At 40.0% G+C, this 20,383-nt stretch overlaps 1 protein-coding gene across 1 annotated transcript; it reads left to right on the top strand.

Moving 5' to 3' along the window:
* Positions 1 to 19,960, top strand: LOC127223291 (inteferon-activable protein 208-like). The gene is given in 8 exon segments (XM_051185770.1): positions 1 to 351; positions 2,228 to 2,284; positions 5,157 to 5,644; positions 5,646 to 5,731; positions 5,734 to 5,868; positions 5,871 to 6,355; positions 8,444 to 8,860; positions 19,727 to 19,960. Coding segments are annotated over 8 exon segments (2,253 nt in total).
* Positions 19,961 to 20,383: the final 423 nt, after the last annotated feature.

The following is a 20,383-nucleotide window of genomic DNA, read 5'->3' as shown; positions in this document are numbered from 1 at the left end:
ATGAATACAAGAAAAATTGTCCTTCTGTCAGGGTTACAGTCTCTCAGTGACTACCATTTCAGAGTAGTTAAGTCCTTACTGATCCATAACTTACAACTGAATAAGAAAATGCAAGATGATTATGACAGTGTTAAGATTGCTGACTTAATGGAAGAAAAATCCCAAAGTGATGCTGGATTGAGCATACTGATAGAACTGTGCCAAGATATTTCAGAACTTGGCAACCTTGTTGATACACTTAGAAAAAAGATGGAAAAAGGTAATAGGGGAGCACCCTGGATGTCCACCCTTTATCTACCCTCCCCAACCTTGCAAGGTCCTTGCAGTATTTATGGCTGCCCCTTCCCCAGCGTATGCATTGGGACCCATAGAATGGCAGCACTTCAGATCTTAATAAATTGTTGGAAACTTAAGCAACTCCTTTCCTACGAATAATTCTAACGCACTTGGAGGTAGACGTCATTGGGGTGGGTGAAGGAAAGAAAAACAACACAAAAAATTGCTCAGAGAAACAAGAGTTTTCAATACAGTGGAATGGAATGAAAATTATAAAGCAAGATTTTAATATCACAATTAAAAATACTTAGGTCATTAACATAATTCCAAATTAAAATATACCATCATTAATATATTTTATGGCAACAAGTGTGAGTCAATATTTAAGTAGAATCCAGAATCTAAAAGATGTGAAGAAGTTCCCTTCTATAAAGTTACTGGGTTGAAAATACATGGGAAAAGAGAGGGGGGAGGCATGTTGTCCCACACTGTGATCTTAGTACTTAGTTGGAGCAGAAAGATCTCCAGTTTAATTAAGACTAGTTTGGGCTTCATGCTGATGTCTTACACCAGAAAATAAAAGGGACCCAAAAGGTAAGTAATTGAAGTTCAATATTAATTCATTGTCACATCTCTGATTAGATCACAATTCTTCCTCTGGTTCTCTAATTTAGGGTGCCCTGCAGAAGATAATCTGTCATATCATCATGCAAATTTTAGATTCTTTTTTTTAAATCTATTTTACATCCCAATCACAGTTTCTCCTCCCAGTCCTTCCCCCAAAATGGCAGGTCTTCCATGAGTATCAATAAAACATGACCTATCAAGTTGTAGTAAGACTAAGCACCTCCCCATATATTAAAGCTGGACAAGGCAACCCAGTATGAGGAATAAGGTTCCAAATGCCTGTAAAAGGGTCTGAGATAGTCCCTGCCCCCACAATATGAGTCCCACAAGAGGACCAAGCTACACAACTGTAATATATGCAGAGTGCCTACGTTAGTTCCATGAAGGCTCTCCGGTTGTTGGTTCAGTCTCTGTGAGCCCTTATGAGCTCAGGTTAGTTGTTTCTGTGGGTTTTCTTGTGGTGCCTTTGACCCCTCTGGTTCCTGCAATCTTTTCTCCCTCTCATCCTCAGGATTCCCAGAGCTCAGCCTAATGTCTGGTTGTGGGTCGGCATCTATTTCCATCAGTTACTGGATGAAGCCTCTCTGATGACTGGGTTAGGCAAAAATCTGTCACAGAGATGGTGTTCAGTCTACATATCCACTATTGCTAGGAGTCTTAGCTAGGGTCATCCTTGTAGATTCCCTTGCTCCAGCTTTTGATCTGATCCCAAAATGCCCGTCCTCTTTCCAGCAGTCTCTTTTAGTACTCCCCCACACACACTGCACCCTGATCACTCATGATCTGATCCCCACATGCCCTCAGTCCACTCACAAAATCTCTTCTATTTCCCCTTGACAGGGAGATCTGGATATCCCCCCGATTAATCCTCCTTGTTAATATTTTGGGGTTTGTAGATTGTAGCATAGTTATCCTTTATTTTACAGCTAATATCCACTTAAGAGTGAGTGCATACTATGTTTGTCTTTCTATTCCTGAAAGCAAACTATAGAATAGGGCTGGGGTGGGGCTTGGTTGGTTTGCATACAAGTCCCCACAAGGGAAAACCATGCCCATTGCACATGAGAAGAGCAAGGAAATCCCAATGCAATTTCTGTGTCTGTGTTGTTTGTTGGTGGCAGAGGTAAACAGTAAGCAGGAAGTACATTGAGACAAAGCAGAAGACAAAATAGCACTGGATGGACTTCAGCTGTCTTACAACAGGACAACTTCACTCAGTTTATAATCTTTTCTTTATTTCATCAATTAAAAATAAAAGCCAAAGAAAAGGCAAACATGTTGGAAAAGGACCCAAGCAGGATGAATCCTGTACTTCCCACCTTAGTTCCACACAAAGGAAGATTTTGAACTAGAACCAGCTATGAAGACACCTTCATCAGAGGTATGCTGTCTAAGATCTCACTAAGCTTGTTCTTCTCAGTGCCTTTCTCTGTGCCAAGGGCTTAGCAAATATGAAGTGAAGGGTCAACAATTTCATTATTTCTGGTCACTCATTTTGTTAGGACTATAGGACTCCTTTATTACAACATAATTTCCTAAAGCAAAAACATAAAATCATTACATACTATGTGAATGTATTTGTGTGTGATTTACTTACGTGTGTGTGTGAACACATTTGTTGATACCAAAGAAGGACTTGTGTGTCTGTGTGTGATTTGCATACATGTGTATGCATTTTTTTGTTGATACCAAAGGAGGATTTAAAGTGTTGTGTATGGATGTTTTACATATTTGTGTGTGTGTGTGTGGTTTGAATACATGTGTGTACAAACATTTGTTGATATCAAAGGAGGACTTCAAGTACTCTGTCTAATCACTCTCGGCCTTTTTTGTTTGAGACAGAGTCTCTCCCTGAACCTGGGGGCTATGCTGGTAGATAGCATGATTCAGAGACCATCCCACTCTGGAGTCACAGGCAAACATGTGAAAAGCCCATATTTTTCCATGGTTTCTTGGATCCAATCCTAGGTCCTTGTGTGTGTACCTTTGTCCCCTGAATCATCTCTTCAGACCCTCTTTACTCCCTTTGAAAACCTTGCAGAAGTAGCAGTCAGTTTAAGGATATGACTTTCCAAACCCGTTAAAGGGCATCAAACATCAATTTGTACTTTCTAAATCTAAGCCTAGAGTTCCCCCATCATCAAATGTGAATAGAGGACTGACATAAATGAAACGTTTCTATTCTTGATTGAGATGATCCTCTGTTCTTCTCTGGTGATTTGTTCAGAGTATTCAGTTCCCAATGCATTAATAGAATCAGAACCCATAACATGGAGTGAATTATCTTGGTATTAAAATCATCATTCTTCAAACAATATTAAAAACCATTGTAAGAGATGGGGATAAAACTTCATAGTGGAACCCAGCTTTGCTCACATGAGACCCCAAGTTCCATCTTTAACACACAAAAGGGAAAATCAGCCCTTACCAGTAGAAAACACATGCATTTTTCCTTTGAAAAAAAAAAAGGAAATAAAACTACAAAAACTGAAGACTCCAAAATTCCATCATATGATTAAATCAATCATTACATTGTCAAATTTGTCTATAAGACCTCAATGAAAAGCTTCTGCTCTTGACAAGGTATATGTTGTTATGAAATCATTTACGATCTCAAGAGACTATAGTAATTTCATTTAACCAGTGTGATCACATGATTGAACGTATAAAATATTTTATCTTTACAGATATTTAAATGACTTTAGGTTGGGTTTCCTGTATATTAGGCAAGCATTCTACCAGTTGAACCACAGCATGATTAACAAAAATATTAACTCTATGCTTCATTCTTTCAAGCAATGATACAAATTCTTATTCACAATGATAAAAACTGAACCTACTTATTTAATGTAAACATTCATCTCTTTGGTGTACATTGTGAAATCTTGACAGCTGTTTACAAATATTTCTTAATGGCATCCTACCATTACACCAGGAGTCTCTGTATGATCAATGTTTTGTCACTGTAATTTTTAGGGTTGTATTACTTGAAATGTTAAGAAAATGTGCACATCTAATTATCTGTCATAAACAATGACAATAATAATAATATAATTAAAAACATACATAAGCTTGAAGAAAATGCCACTAATACTATTTTTGTTTGGATGATATCAGGTTGGCATCATCCATTTTCTTTTCTTTCTTTTTTTTTTTTTTTTTTATGAGCAAACACTTCCCAGTGAATATAATTTACAAATAAACCGGAGAATCACATGTAATGTTGCCTTCATTAGATTTGATTCTGGGCAAAATGCCTGCATACTCCTTTGCAACTAGAACTGCAAAAAGCAGAACCTTTCACTTTCCCCTTATTGTTTATTATGACTCCTACATTATCTTCAAAATGAAGAAAGACCCCATCTTTTCTTTGCTATGGCTTTTATTGTTGAGATACCACTGCTGGATGGATCTTTTTTCTTTCTTTTGGTCTTAGAAGACATACATCCTCAGGGATCAGAAACAAAAAGAGAACAGGAATAACTGACATGATAGTCATATGAAAGTTGGACATAATTTCACTTCTTTACTTTTTACCTTTGAAGCTAAATTTAAGATCTTTTAAGGCTTATGACTCATATAAGTTTAGATACGTATATTACAGGCACTAAATTATGTATGGCTTTATGCACCAATGCTTCATATATATTCAGTAGTTTCACTTGACCAAGTATGAAATGAGTATTTAAAAGATCTTAACCTAAAAAGATATTTAAATGAGTTCTAGTTACTGCATACTAGGCAAACACTTTATCAGCTGGGTTACATCTCATCTCCCAAAATCTTACCTCTGTGGTCCATTATTTCAGGGTACTTGTTGCATATTTATAATCAGATCACCTGAAAGGGTAGTTACAGGGATTCCTGTGTACCAACAAAAGCAGACAATTTGGAGTGGTTTTCTTACAAAGCTGAAGGAAGAAAAACTTATTGGAGCCAATCTTGAGGTTAGCCCTGTTGCCCATACCAACCCTGAGTTAAATTGGACCAGGGTACCTTTGGCCAGTTTTATAAGATATGCAGAGTCGAAATTCCAAACTAAACCAGTGAAAATTAGTGTCCAAGCTTCTAAGAGACATTCTAATTATCACAGGAAGAAGCTAGGTGCTGGTGGTCTCTATATGTGATCTATAATACCTCCCACAGCCTGGGGGTGGCAAAATAGAAGTACTTTTAATGGGGAAATGTGAAGATGTATTTGACTAGATTTTTAAAAATGACACAAAGAATTTTAAACATAAATTTCCCTTCAGAAACATGAAGACACAATCACCAAATCACCTGACATCATGACAGCACAGTCATTCCAGGGAGAGCATAAATTTCCAGAACATTCAGCAACCAACATATGCCAGGCTGTGAGAGAACCACAGACTCCTCAGAGACTTCCAACAACAGCCTCCAGCAGCCTCCAAACTCCCCTGGAGCCTCCAGAAATATCATACACCGATTTGACAGCATCTCAGGGTCCTTCAGCACCATTTTCCACTAGTGACAAGATTTCTCAGGTATCTTCAGTGACAGCCTCCAGCAGTATCCACACCATTCAGGTAAATTCATTGCTTTCATACAGTCACCAGCATCCTCTGAAGTCTCCCAAAACAGTGCCCAGCAGTGTTACAGACCTTCAAGCAAGCCCAGTGACAGTGACCAGCAATAACCAGGCCTCTTGGATACCTCAAGCAACAGTGAACAGCAGTGTCCAGACCTCTGGGGTGACTCCAGCAATAATGACCAGTGGTTATGAGTCCACAGGTGCCTGCAGCAACAGTATCTTGCAGTTACAATACCCCTCAGGTCACCCCAGCAACAGTGCACAGAAGTGTCCAACAACCAGTGGTTGTAAGAGTCCCCAGGTGTCTGCAACAACAATGTCTGGCAGTTTCAGTACTCCTCAGGTCACCTCAGCAGCAACCAGGCCTAGCAGCAACCAGGCCTCTCGGGTGACCCCAGCAACAGTGCCCAGAAGTGTGTGACCCTTTCAGGTGACTCCAGCAACAATGACCAGTGGTATAAGAGACCCCAGGTGTCTGTACCAACAGTAGCTGGCAGTTACAATACCCCTCAGATCTCAGAAACAGTGTCCAGCAGCAACCAGGCCTCTCAGGTGACTCCAGCAACAGTGCCCAGCAGGAACCAGGCCTTTCCAGTGACTCCATCAATGACCAGTGGTTATAAGAGTCCACGGGTGTCTGCAGCAACAGTGTCTGGCAGTTACAGTACCCCTCAGGTCATACCAGCAACAGTGCCCAGCAGGTTCAAGTCTCCCCCACAGTCTCCAGCAACACAGCCCAGCAACTGCAGTTCTCATCCTTTGTCTTTTGCAAAAGTACGTGGCAGTTTCTCTGCTACTTCAGCATCCCCACCAGTACCACTCAAGGTAATGACTGGCTGTTCTCATAAGTATAATGATGGTGGGAATGAGCACAGAAAATTTCCCGTGAATGCCTTATGACATATGATGCTTTATTTTAATGAGACATTTGTCTGTTTCATTATATGACTTGAGATCCTTCCCTAAATTCATTTTGTATTGGAATGCTCTGCTCCTTTAAGAAAACATGTGATTCAGTGAGCACCTGGGTACCTTGTTCATTAAAGGACACAATTAACACAATTTTTTTATTTTTACTTTTTTGTTGTTGTTTTGGCTTTCACCTACATTTTTCACTCAGTGGACCATAAATGTGATATTTTAGTGGAAAATGTGATGTAGAAATAGAAAGTTAAGCAGAATATATCACCAATGATTTCTTTTTTTCATCTTTTAGTTATACCAATATCACTTTAGAAAACAAAAATAAATAAGTTTTAAACTATCTTCAATCTCTTTAGAAAATGCCACATTTCACTATTCGGTCTTGTTTATCTTTTGTTATATATACACGAAGAGTGTCCTTTACCAAATTTGCATCACACTGCACATATTTTTCTACAGCCTGAGAGATGACTTAGTGGATAAAAGCACTTGCCAATAAGCCTGACAGCCTAAATTTGAATCACCAGGACCCTTGTAAGATCTGGACATAGTAACATCCGTGTGTATAAACTACAGTTGTCCCAAGGAAGAAACAAAAGGCAGTGATAAGAGAATCTGCAGAAGGTCAAAGTCACTCCCAGCAGTGAGCTAGGGAGACCCTATCTCAGACAAAGTAGAAGGTGAGAACCAGCATAGCATGCTGTCCTAGGAACACACACACACACACACACACACACACACACACACACACACACATAATTCTACCCCAACAAACACAGTCACAAAATATTTTTTATATAGTTAAATAATTTCTTAAACTGCCATTCAATTAACCATTACAGATTTAAATGATTTTATCATCTGGAACATTCCAAAGTTCATACATTATAAAGAGAATTCTGTGTGATTTGACTTTAGTCTGTTTCCAGTATTTTCTATTACTACAAACACTGAAAACCCCTGAGAACCTTTTTTCATTTCTAAAGAAGTATATACCGTCTGCTCCTTAAGTCCCATGTGTCTTTCTGTCAGGTGTTCTTCACACCTTCCTGAGGTACTACTTAAGTCCCATTGGGAGTGCACTTCCTAAGGTTGGAAACCATTGGAGCACATTGATGAGAAGTCAAAGTTAAACCCTGCCATCTATGGTCTTCTAAATCAGATCACAGGGAGGGCTGTTGGTTCATAGCTACCTCCATACAGTGCTTTCTAGGTTTTCTGTGATGCCACCATACTTCTCCATTTCAAAGTATGCTGTTGAATTCAGATATAGTGCAAAGTAGCTAGGTATGATGGCACACACCTATAATTCCAGAAAAGAATGGTGGACTTCTGTGAGTTCAAGGCCAGACAGCCTGATTTCCGTAGCAAGTTCAAAGCCAGCCAATAACACATATGAAAATGTTGTCCCAAAGAAAAGAAGCAAAGAAAGGGGGAAGAAGTAGGAATGGAGGAAGGGAGGGATGGAAGGAAAGGACAGAAGAAATGAAGGGAAGAAGGGACAGAGAGAGAGAGAGAGAGAAAGAGAGAGAGAGAGATTATGCAGACTGCCAAGTACTGGGAGACAGACAGGTTATAAAATAACGGTTCTTCCTTCCTTTTCCAAATTCAGGATTCTCCTCCAGGGCTGCTCTTATGCAAGTGAAAGAGCTTCTAGTCTGAAATATTCAGATTAGCAGAGCCCTGGTGTGCTTCCAGTGGCTGCCTACCTAAGCCTATTTTACAAGACGGCACTGGTGTGTGTGTGTGTGTGTGTGTGTGTGTGTGTGTGTGTGTATAAAGGCTTGTAACTTAAGTTTTTAAAATGTGTTGTTTGATTTTCTGTCTGGCATTCAGGAGGCCTTGAGTGCATTCCCAGACACCATAAAAATATTAAGACAACCTATTTACCTACTGTGAGTAATTAGTGCATGCTGGAGTTACTGTCCAGATCTCCATTTATTTCCTATCACTTATGTCATCACATCAGGCATCCGTTAGATTTTTCAGCTCTACCTAATAAATATATTCTTTAGTGTCTGTCTTAACTGTGCCTGGTTTTCCTGTGTACATTCCATGCAGAAACCAAGACTGAAGACTGTACCAAAACAACCTTCTGAGGAAGATGGTTACCATCAAGGTCCCAAACAGGTGATGGTATTAAAAGCAACAGAACCATTTACATATGACATGAGAGAAGACAAAATGATGTTCCATGCCTCAGTGGCCACTGAGACTGAATTCTTCAGAGTGAAGGTTTTTGACATAGTCCTAAAGGAGAAGTTCATCTGCAACAAAGTCATTGTCATCTCAGATTATGTTGGCCACAGTGGTTTTCTAGAAATACACAGAGCCGCCAGTGTATCTGAGGTGAATGGCAGCAATATGATGACTATCCCACTTTCACTGAAACAAAGAGCCAATGCAACACCTAAAATTAATACTATTTGTACACAAAGAGGAGGAACATTTGTGAATGGAGTATTTGCAGTGTACATGGTAACCCATTGCATTATTTTATAAAATTTCATTTGTAACCTCAGATTTGAAGTCTTAACTTGGCAGTTTGGATGTGGTCAATTTTCTTCATACAGGAAAACAAGGCCTCCCTGGTCAGTAAGAGGAAAGTGGATAAAAGAATAGTACACACACACACACACACACACACACACACACACACACACACACATGAAGCAATTGTCTAACATCCTTATCACTCCATCTTTAAACTCTTCTCAATTCCATTCAATTTACTTATAGCTTTATTACTTCTTAGAGAAATTTATATGAAGTATCTTGACCACATTCACCCTTCATTCTCCTCTAAACTCCTTCTAACACCATTTCCCCACCCTGCTTCACACCCTCTTTTTATTTTATTTTATTTTTTAGAAGAGCCTATCTTGAATCAAATATCCTGGCTCTTTGGTTCTTACAGTCTTCCTTTTTTCTCTTCTCTTCCTGAGCCTAGAGTGCATGGATTATGTTAAAAATATATTAATTGGGGGGGGACACCCCATGGTCATTTGATTTCTGCATTTTGACCAGTTGTGGCCTTCTGGAATGGTCTCCACTGGCTGCATCAAGAAGGTGTTTTGGGGGGGGGGGGAGGAGGGACTGGGAGGGTCACCTTCCTGTACCTATAAGTATTATAATTTTGAAAGCAGCATGAGAAAGATGCCGTGAGACAGGGTTCATGTGGAGGATTGTTGTTGTTGTTCTTGTTTTTTAATTAGGGAAAAGGATCATAAAAATGGGGAAGAGAAGGGGAAACTGGCATCAAGGGACAGAATTAGGAGAGGGGAAAGAAAAGCAGAGAAAAAGGAGAGAGACAGAGGGGGGAGAGAAAGAAAGAGGAGGATGGGAAGTGGGCGGGGCCCGTTTAAAAGGGAACATATTGAATGTGCACAGGTGGTGCTCTTAGTGGCTGCTGCTGAGGGCATATCCTGTCAGAACCACAGGGACAGGCCAGTACAGATGCCTGAATACTAATGATAAGTGTAAGTATTTAGAATGCAATTAGAGGTTATACTGGTTCAGGCAAGTAGCAGGAGGTTTTCCTCTAGGTTCCATGTCGCAACAACTTACAGTGCCAAATTCATATTCCTCCCTAGTGAGTAGACCTTGCATTCAATAAAGTGAATGTTGGTTACTTCCAAAATATAAGTGCCACTATTTCCCCTTTCAGAATATCGTGCCATGCTAAGCATTGTTGTGATTCATATTGTTGTACCTGGGATAGGGCTATCCCTTGATGTTCTTCTGAAACTATAAGAATAATTCATCAGTGAAGGCTTCTAGATAATCTAGATTAGTTCCTCCAAATTCTGTGTCTCAAGTATGTGGTGCCTTCAGCAGAAGAGTTTTACATTCTTTGCCTGATAGTAGCCTATAAAGTTATTGGGTCTGTTGGAGTGCCCAGATTAACAAGTCGAAAGGAAGTTTTCCATGCCTGGTACTGGAGGTTTTTGGTAGATAGTCTAGGAGGGTTTTGGCTTGTTTGATTTTTGGTGTGCATGTGAGGCATGGGGTTGCCATACCAAGTGCCATAACTTCAATCAAACTACATATAGTGTGTGTGTTTGTATGATGTTATATGTAATTTAAGTTAGAAGAAAATAATATGTTCCGGCCAAAGAACGAGGTCTCAGCTAGAGAGCACCAGTTTCCAGTGAGATCCCACTATCCTGCAAAACCTTCTCAAGTTCCAGCTCAGCCCTCGTTCTCTTCACCAGCTATTGGCCAGAGGTGAGTCTGGGCCCAATCAGGGCTGCCTGTCCCCTACAACCTCTTTTCCCCGCTCCCCCGCCCAAACCCCCTGAGTTGGCACCTGATCCTGCTGCTCCTGTCTCAGGTCCCTATCAAGAGCACCCTTGGAGCTCTGATACACCCCCCCCACCCATCCCCACCGCCAGCCTACACCCCCTACCCTGTGCCCTACCCCACCCACGGTCCTGTCCCTCTGGTTGAGCACTGGGACAGAGGGTGGAGCCAACAGTCCACCCTACTTTGAAGACTTCTCGGAGCAACTCTGAACAAAGGAGACCTGACTATCCACGCGGACGACCTGTAATTTCCACCAGCTTGGTCTCTGACCCCGCCTCCAGTCCTCTGCTGGAGTCCTGGGCCCCTCCCAGAGATCCGGCTATCTCTGAGGGTCCACTCGGAGTTCCTGCAGGCAAGATCCTTGACCTCCAAATCCTGGCCTCTGCCAAAGAACGAGGTCTCAGCTGGAGAGCGCCAGGTTCCAGTGAGATCCCACTATCCTGCAACACCTTCTCAAGTTCCAGCTCAGCCCTTGCCCTCTTTCGTCAGCTATTGGCCAGAGCAATAGGACAGAGCTATTGGCCAGAGGACCACTGTGAGTACCTGCTGGCATCTTCTGGATCCTCATCCTTGACCACATCCCTGGATCCCTGTCTGCGGAGAGACGTCCTAGAGAGCTTGGACCACACAGAGCTACAGATATTGAATCTCAGACCCACATAAGCCCATCGGGGAAGTACCATAGAGAGAGGGGGGGGAGACACCACCAACACCTACTGGAAGAAGCTATGGGAAGAAGGCAATACAAGAAAACACCTAACAACAGAAAGACAAACATGACACCACCAGAATCTAGGGAATCTACACCAACTAGAATGGAACACAACAACAAAGCAGAGGAAACAGAAGGGTACGACTTAAAAATTACCATCATAAAAATGATAAAGGCCCTCAAAGAAGATGTGAGAAAATCCCTTAAAGAAATGGAGGAAAAAACAAACAAAAAAGTGGAAGAAATGAACAAATTCCTTAAGGAAAGTACAAAATGCCAAGAAAAAACAATTAACCAGGTGAAGGAAATGGTTCAAGACTTGAAAACTGAAATTGAGAAAATAAAGGCAACACAAACGGAAGGAATGCTGGAAATTGAAAAGCTGGGCAAAAAATCGGCACCTACGGACACAAGCATAACCAATAGAATTCAAGAGATGGAAGAGAGAATCTCAGGCACAGAAGATAAACTAGAAGAAATAGATTCATCGACCAAAGAAAACCATAAATCCAACAAATCCTTAACACAAAACATCCAGGAAATGTGGGACACCATGAAAAGGCCAAACCTAAGAATAATAGGCATAGACGAAGGTGAGGAAGCCCAGCTCAAAGGTGCTGAAAACATATTCAACAAAATCATCGAGGAAAACTTTCCAAATCTGAAGAAGGACATGCCCATGAAAGTACAAGAAGCATACCGAACCCCAAATAGGCTGGACCAAAGAAAAAAGACCCCTCGACATATAATAATCAAAACACCTAGCATACAGAATAAAGAAAGAATATTAAGAGCAGTGAAGGAAAAAGGACAGGTAACATATAAAGGCAGACCTATCAAAATTACACCTGACTTCTCCATGGAAACCCTCAAAGCCAGAAGGTCCTAGATGTTCTAAAAGTATTAAGAGAACACGGATGCCAGCCTAGGCTACTATATCCAGCAAAACTCTCAATCAATATAGATGGAGAGAACAAGATATTTAATGACAAAACCAGATTTTCCCAATATGTATCTACAAATCCAGCCCTACAGAAAGTATTGGAAGGAAAACTCCAACCCAAGGAAGGTAACTACGCCCACAAAAAATGTAGGCAACAGATAAACCAACTACACCAGAAACCAAGGGTGAAGCAGAACAAATATATTCACAATACTACTGACAACAACAAACCTAAATCAAACAAGCATCAACAATCAATGGTCCTTACTCACCCTCAACATTAATGGTCTTAACTCACCTATAAAAAGACACAGGCTAACAGAATGGATACGAAGACAGAATCCATCCTTCTGCTGCATACAAGAAACACATCTTAGCTTCAAAGATAGACATTACCTCAGGGTAAAGGGTTGGGAAAAGATTTTCCAATCAAATGGAAATAAGAAGCAAGCAGGCATAGCTATCCTAATATCTAACAAGTTAGACTTCAAACCAAAATTAGTCAAAAGAGATGAAGACGGTCATTTCATATTCATCTCAGGAGAAATCCATCAACACAAAGTCTGAGTTCTGAACATCTATGCCCCTAATACAAAGTCACCCACATTCGTAAAAGAAACACTACTAAAACTCAAAGCTCATCTAAAACCTCACACACTTATAGTGGGAGACTTCAATACACCACTCTCAACACTAGACAGGACCACAAATCAGAAACTCAACAAAGAAACAAAAGAATTAACAGAAGTTATGTCTCAACTGGGGTTAACAGACATCTATAGAACATTCCATCCAAAGACAAAAGAATATACCTTCTTCTCTGCTCCACATGGAACCTTCTCTAAAATCGACCATATACTAGGTGACATAACAAACCTCAACAGATACAAGAGAATAGGAATAGTCCCCTGTATCTTATCGGACCACCATGCTTTAAAATTGGCATTCAACAACAACACAAATAGCAGAAAACCTGCAAACTCATGGAAACTTAACAATGTGCAATTGCACCACTCCTGGGTCAAAGAAGAAATAAAGTAAGAAATTAAAGACTTTCTAACATTCAACGAGAATGAGGATACAACATACCCGAACTTATGGGACACCTTGAAAGCAGTGCTACACAGGAAGTTCATTGCACTAAGTGCCCATATGAAGAAAACAGAAGATAGTCACAAAAGAGAATTAACAGCACAACTGAAAGCCTTAGAACCAACATAAGCAAACTCACCCTAGAGGAGTAGATTCCAGGAAATAATCAACTTGAGGGATGAAATCAACAAAATAGAAACCAGGAAAACAATACAAAAAAATCAATGCAACGAAGAGTTGGTTTTTTGAGAAAATCAACAAGATAGACAAACCTTTATCCAAATTAATGAAAAAGCAGAGACAGAACATGCAAATTGACAAAATCAGAAACGAAATGGGGAACATAACAACAGACACAGAGGAAATCCAGACAATTTTCAGGTCATACTTTGAAAATCTGTATTCCACAAAAATTGAAAATTCAAAGGAAATGGACAACTTTCTGGATAACTATCACTTACCAAAATTAAATCAAGAACAGACAAACAACTTAAATAGACCTATAACCTGCAATGAAATAGAAGCAGTCATCGAAAGCCTTCCAACCAAAAAAAGTCCAGGGCCAGATGGATTCAGCGCAGAATTCTACCAGACATTCAAAGAAGAACTAATACCACTACTCCTCAAACTGTTCCACAGAAGGTTCATTGCCAAACTCTTTTTATGAGGCCACAATAACTTTGGTACCCAAACCTCACAAAGACACAACTAAGAAAGAAAACTACAGACCAATATCCCTGATGAACATCGATGCAAAAATACTCAATAAAATACTGGCAAACCGAATTCAAGAATACATCAGAGAAATCATCCACCATGACCAAGTAGGCTTCATACCTGGAATGCAGGGATGATTTAACATATGAAAATCTATCAACGTGACCCACCATATAAACAAACTGAAAAAGAAAAACCATATGATTATCTCCCTAGATGCGGAAAAAGCCTTTGACAAAATTCAACACCCTTTCATGATAAAGGTATTGGAGAGGTCAGGGATAACAGGAACATACCTAAACATAATAAGAGCAATATACAGCAAACCGACTGCCAACATCAAACTGAATGGAGAGAAACTTAAGCCAATTCCTCTAAAATCAGGAACAAGACAAGGCTGTCCTCTCTCTCCATATCTCTTCAATATCGTACTAGAAGTTCTAGCTAATGATATAAGACAACAAAAGGAGATCAAGGTCATCCAAATTTGAAAGGAAGAATTCAAACTGTCTCTTTTTGCAGATGATATGATAGTTTACATAAGCGACCCAATAAACTCTACCAGGGAACTTCTACAGCTGATAAACACCTTCAGCAAACTAGCAGGATACAAGATAAACTCAAAAAAAATCAGGAGCCCTACTTTTTTCAGACGATAAAGAGACAGAGAAAGAAATCAGAGAAACATCACCCTTTACAATAGCCACAAGCAACATAAAGTATCTTGGTGTAACACTTACCAAACAAGTAAAAGACCTATATAATAAGAACTTTGTGACTCTAAAGAAAGAAATTAAAGAAGATACCAGAAAATGGAAAGATCTCCCATGCTCTTGGTTAGGTAGGATTAACATAGTAAAAATGGCAATCTTACCAAAAGCAATCTACAGATTCAATGCAATCCCCATTAAAATCCCACAATTCTTCACCGACCTTGAAAGGATAATAATCAACTTTATAATGAAAAACAAAAGACCCAGGATAGCCAAAACAACCCTATACAATAAAAGAACTTCAGGAGGCATCACCATTCTTGACTTTAAGCTCTACTACAGAGCTATAGTTCTGAAAACAACCTGGTATTGGCATAAAAATAGACAGGTAGACCAATGGAGTCGAATTGAAAAACCTGATATTAATCCACACACCTATGAGCACCTGATTTTCGACAAAACAGCTAAAATTATACAATGGGGCGAGGACAGCATCTTCAACAAATGGTGCTGGCACAATTGGATGAGGGTGTGTAGAAGACTGCAGATAGACCCATGTCTGTCGCCATGCACAAAACTCAAGTCCAAATGGATCAAAGACCTCAACATCAATCCAGCCACATTGAACCTCTTAGAAGAGAAAGTAGGAGGTACCCTTGAACAAATTGGTATAGGAGACCACTTCTTGAATATAACTCCAGGGGCACAGACACTGAAAGAAACAATTAATAAATGGGACCTCCTCTAACTTAGAAACTTCTGTAAGGCAAAGGACACAGTGGACAAGACCAAACAGCAGCCCACAGACTGGGAAAAGATTTTCACCAATCCTATATCCGACAAAGGGCTGAATTACAAAATACACAAAGAACTCAAGAAACTAGTCAACAAAACACCAAATAAACCTATTAAAAATGGGGTACAGAACTGAAGAAAGAATTCTCAATAGAGGAAATCAAAAAGGCTGAAAGACACTTAAGAAAATGTTCCACATCCTTAGCTATCAGGGAAATGCAAATCAAAACAACTTTGAGATACCATCTTACCCCTGCCAGAATGGCTAAAATGAGAAACACCAGTGATGACTTAGGTTGGAGAGGATGTGAAGAAAGTGGAACACTCCTCCACTGCTGGTGGGAGTGCAAACTCACACAGCCATTTTGGAGATCAGTATGGCGGTTCCTCAGGAAAATGGGAATTAGTTTACCACAGGACCCTGCAATCCCACTCTTAGGCATATATCCAAATGATCCACATCCATGCAAGAAAGACATCTACTCAACTGTGTTCATAGCAGCAATATTTGTAATAGCAAGAACCTGGAAGCAACCTAGATGCCCCTCAATTGAAGAATGGATAATGAAGATGTGGCACATCTACACAATGGAATACTACTCTGCAGAGAAAAAAATGGTATCTTGAAATTCACAGGCAAGTGGATGGCACTTGAAGAAACCATCCTGAATGAGGTAACCCAGTCACAAAAAAGGAACATAGTACGTACTCACTCATATATGGATTTTAGACCTAGAGCAAAGGATCACCAGCCCGTAATTCATATCACCAGAGGAACTAGGATACAAGGTGTATGCTAAGAGATTCATATAAAGTCCCTCACAGAACTGGGAAGGGACAAGTCCCCCAGAGCTCAGGTGAAGGGGGGGGGGCAACGAATGGAGAGAGAAGTAGGAAAAAATGAGGGGGAGGAAAGGAAAACATGTGTGACCAGGAAGATTGAGCCTGGTTAGGAATAGAAGATAGGAAAGAGAGAGAGAGAGAGAGAGAGAGAGAGAGAGAGAGAGAGAGAGAGAGAGAGAGAGAGAACATAAATGAGGGAGCCAATATTGGTTTGAAGATAAAATTGAACACAAAGCGAGGTCTAGAGAACTACAAGACTGCTCCCAACTAACAATTTGAGCTTCTGTGGAAAGGCTATCATAAATGCCCTTCCCGGAGAGTGAGATCAACAACTAAATTCTCCATGGAGCCCTCAACTAATGCCTGTTGAAAATAGGAGCAAACACCCATACATAAACACTGAGTCGAACTAGAACCCAGATGCAGATGGAGAGGACAAGACCATGCGGCAGAAACACATAGAGACAGCTTACCTGAACAAGGAGGAGCTAACAGCCACTAGACTGATAGCTGGGAAGCCAGCATGGGACTGACTCAGGCCCCCCTGAATATGGGTCTCAGCCAGAAGGACTGAGCAGTCTAAGAGACCTCAGACAGTGGAGCCAGGATGTATCCCTGGTGCACAAAAGGACTTTGCAAACATATCCCCCATGGAGGGATAACTGCCTTAATCTAGAGACAGGAGAGAAGCCCTAGTCCCTACTTCACAGGACTTGTCAGATCTACATGATCCCAACTGGATGGCATTCCCCTACATATGGAATTGGGGTGGGGGATGGGAGGGGACAGTGTTTAGTGTGCATGTGAGAGGGCAGAGAGGGTAAAAGGGAGGGAAGGAGGGAGGGAGAGGGAACTGGGATCGACATGTAAAATAATAAATTAAATTAAAAAAAAAATGCTTTGACTCCAAAATTTAAGTTGAAGGACAAGTTACTGGGGAAAAGTATTTCTATTTTTGTTTCCACAGAAAATGAAAAGATGTGGATTCCTTTCAGACTAATGTGGTTTGATGACGCCAGACCGCCTGAAACAGAATACAAGGTGATCCTACATTCAAAACAGCTGGACAAAACTGCCCTACAGACTACAGCCAGGATATCTGAATCTTCTTTGAATCCCCCATGACAGCGCCCCTTACCAGCAGGAAGTAGTTTGGAAAGAACGACACCCAAATTCCCAAATATTATGTATAAATGTTTGTTTTTATTTAATTGGACTTTGTTATATAAAATTAAATAAAATAATAATAAAAAAGAAAATAATATGTTCCCCTATGGCTTATCCATACATCACTAATGTTAATTATATATCCTCCTTCCATCTCCCTCTGTGTTGTCATTTCCCCTCTCTCCCCAGGTGAGTGTCCCCCATTCACTTTTTTCCCATTTCTCCCTTCATAGAAACCATGCCCTACTATTCCCATCCTTAATAATTCTGTTACGGTCCCTGTTTACTGTTCTGGGATCTGCATTTACTCTAGGCTATTTACTTGCATCTAAAGATTTGGAGCTAGCATCCACAAATAAGAGAAAAAAATATATATTTGTGCATAGGGCACAGGGTCCTTGTACTCACAGATAATCACCAGGAAGGTTAAACACATAGGGTTATCTCTTCAAAAGAAGAGGTGTTTAACCTGTTTTCTGCCAAGAAGGCTGGGAATGGATGTGGTCAATAGCCTAATGACCTCTGTGCTCTCTGTAGGGTCAGGTCACACCTGACTCCACTAGACTCTTATGTTTATCTCAGTTATTCTCCCTAGACTTTTGTCTTTAGCACTGTTTCTCAATCAATAGAATCCATCTTTATGGAAGAGGTCATATGTACTTTGTAAAATGTTTCAATGTTATACACAGGATTGAGGTCATGGTCATCAGAAATTCTTTTTCCAGATTTGTACAGTGCTTCAGTAAACCTAAAATGAACTGCCCTGTGTCAGATTTTACAAGTTTGGAATAACACCTGCTACTGAATAGGGTTGACCCAGATTTTCTTCCTGTCTCTTATGAATCAACACTCTGCTGACCCTGGCGTTTGGAGAGACACTCTACACATTTGTCTTTCAGCATCTGTGTTACATGACTCAGCATATTTTCTAGTTCAGTTCAGTACCTACAAATTTCATTTTTACAGATAAATACTATTCCATTTTATATACGCATCACATTTTCATTATCCATTTCTCAGCTGAAAGACATTTAGACTGTCATCATCTCCTAGCTATTGCATAAATCAACACATATTTATAGAGTAAGGTATCAATTCCTTTGGGCATATGGCAAGTTGGTCATCTGAAAGATATATTTTAGCTTTCAGGGAAATTACACTGATTTCCAGAGTGCGTGCACCAGTTTGCAATCTTGCCAACAGTGAACAGGAAATCCCCTTTCCCCACAGTCATCACATTAACATTTGTTGGCCAATGTTTTCTTGGTTTTAGCCAATCTGAATGGACTTAGATTCATCATATTCATCATGAGATTATTAAGCAAGTGGCCTCTATGTTAGCTCTTAAGAGAAACAAATATAACAGACTAGAGCAATACAGTTTATCTCTCACATTATGATAGGGCATAATAAAATATAGGAGACTGAGAATGTATGGAACTTAAGGTATGTCTTATAGCGCAAATTTCCCAGGAAATAGTATACCAAATACTTATTCAAAGTATGGTCTCATATTATGTTGTACATGTTCAGCAGTGGCATCTTGTTTTTACCTATGGTGTTCTCTGCAAAATGTCTAAGTGATTGTGCAAGTACAGCTGGCTATAGCTTAACAAAGAAAACAAAATACAAGTAACGAAAGCAGAACTAGATGGTGCAGGTTTAATATTTGAAATATTTGGAACAGAGTGAATACATGTGTGTGCTGAGAAAACATCATCCATTTAATGGGGACTTAGTCTCAGATTCACAATGAGCCACAAGTCACCCTTCTTAGTTCCTGTGGTGATATCTAAGACACTCATAAAGGCAATCAGTTTTATTCTGAGTTTTACCTACTTGGGCTCCTTATCTCTCATCTCTACCAATATGTGGAAGGCAAGTTTTTCTACACTAACCCATAGGATAAAGACTTTAAAAGCTTGACAGATATTTTCTGGTTTGTGAACGAGAATCCCTGAAGCTGTCTTGTACTCATAATTCTAAACCTAGTCCTGTATTTGCCTTGTTAGAGACAAGCTAACACTTGTCTCTAGAAGTAATTATTTCTTTTTCAGAAAATAGTGAAGAATGAATTCATTTATTATGGAATAGAAGATAAAACAGGGAAGATGGAAGTTGTGGTACATGGACAATTTACCAATATGCACTGTGAACCAGGGGATAAACTTAGACTCTTGTGCTTTGAACTGAGCTCGTGTATAGATAAGTGGCAGCTGAGATCTGGGAGGCACAGTTACTTGCAGATGTGTGGTCTAAGGAATCGTCAATCTTCTAGTAATCACTTTTAATACTCTGCTAAGACTTGGTTATAACAGAAAGTAGAGTCCATTTTAGACATTAATATATGTAAACATTTTCTTATCATCACTTTCAAAATGGGTTTATTTTTCTTTGCTTTGCTTCTTCTTGCTTTTGTTTACTTGAAAATATTTTTTCATAGAATATATTCTTACTGCAGTTTCCCCTTCCTTATCTCCTCCCAGATCCTTCCCCACCTTCCCATCCATCCAACTCCATCCCTCTTTTCTCCCTTTATCTTTAGGAAACAGGCAAAACAAAATAAGCAGAAAGAAAGAAAGAAAGAAAGAAAGAAAGAAAGAAAGAAAGAAAGAAAGAAAGAAAGAAAGAAAGAAACAAGGGAGGGAGGGAGGGAGGGGGGAGGGAGGGAGGGAAAAGAAAAAGCAGGAACAACACACACATCATAGAGACAG

Source organism: Phodopus roborovskii, unplaced genomic scaffold, assembly GCF_943737965.1.
Source record: "Phodopus roborovskii unplaced genomic scaffold, PHOROB, whole genome shotgun sequence".
Taxonomy (NCBI): Eukaryota; Metazoa; Chordata; class Mammalia; order Rodentia; family Cricetidae; genus Phodopus; species Phodopus roborovskii.
Note: the sequence above shows the minus strand (reverse complement) of the source record. Positions and strands in the feature narration are given on the sequence as shown.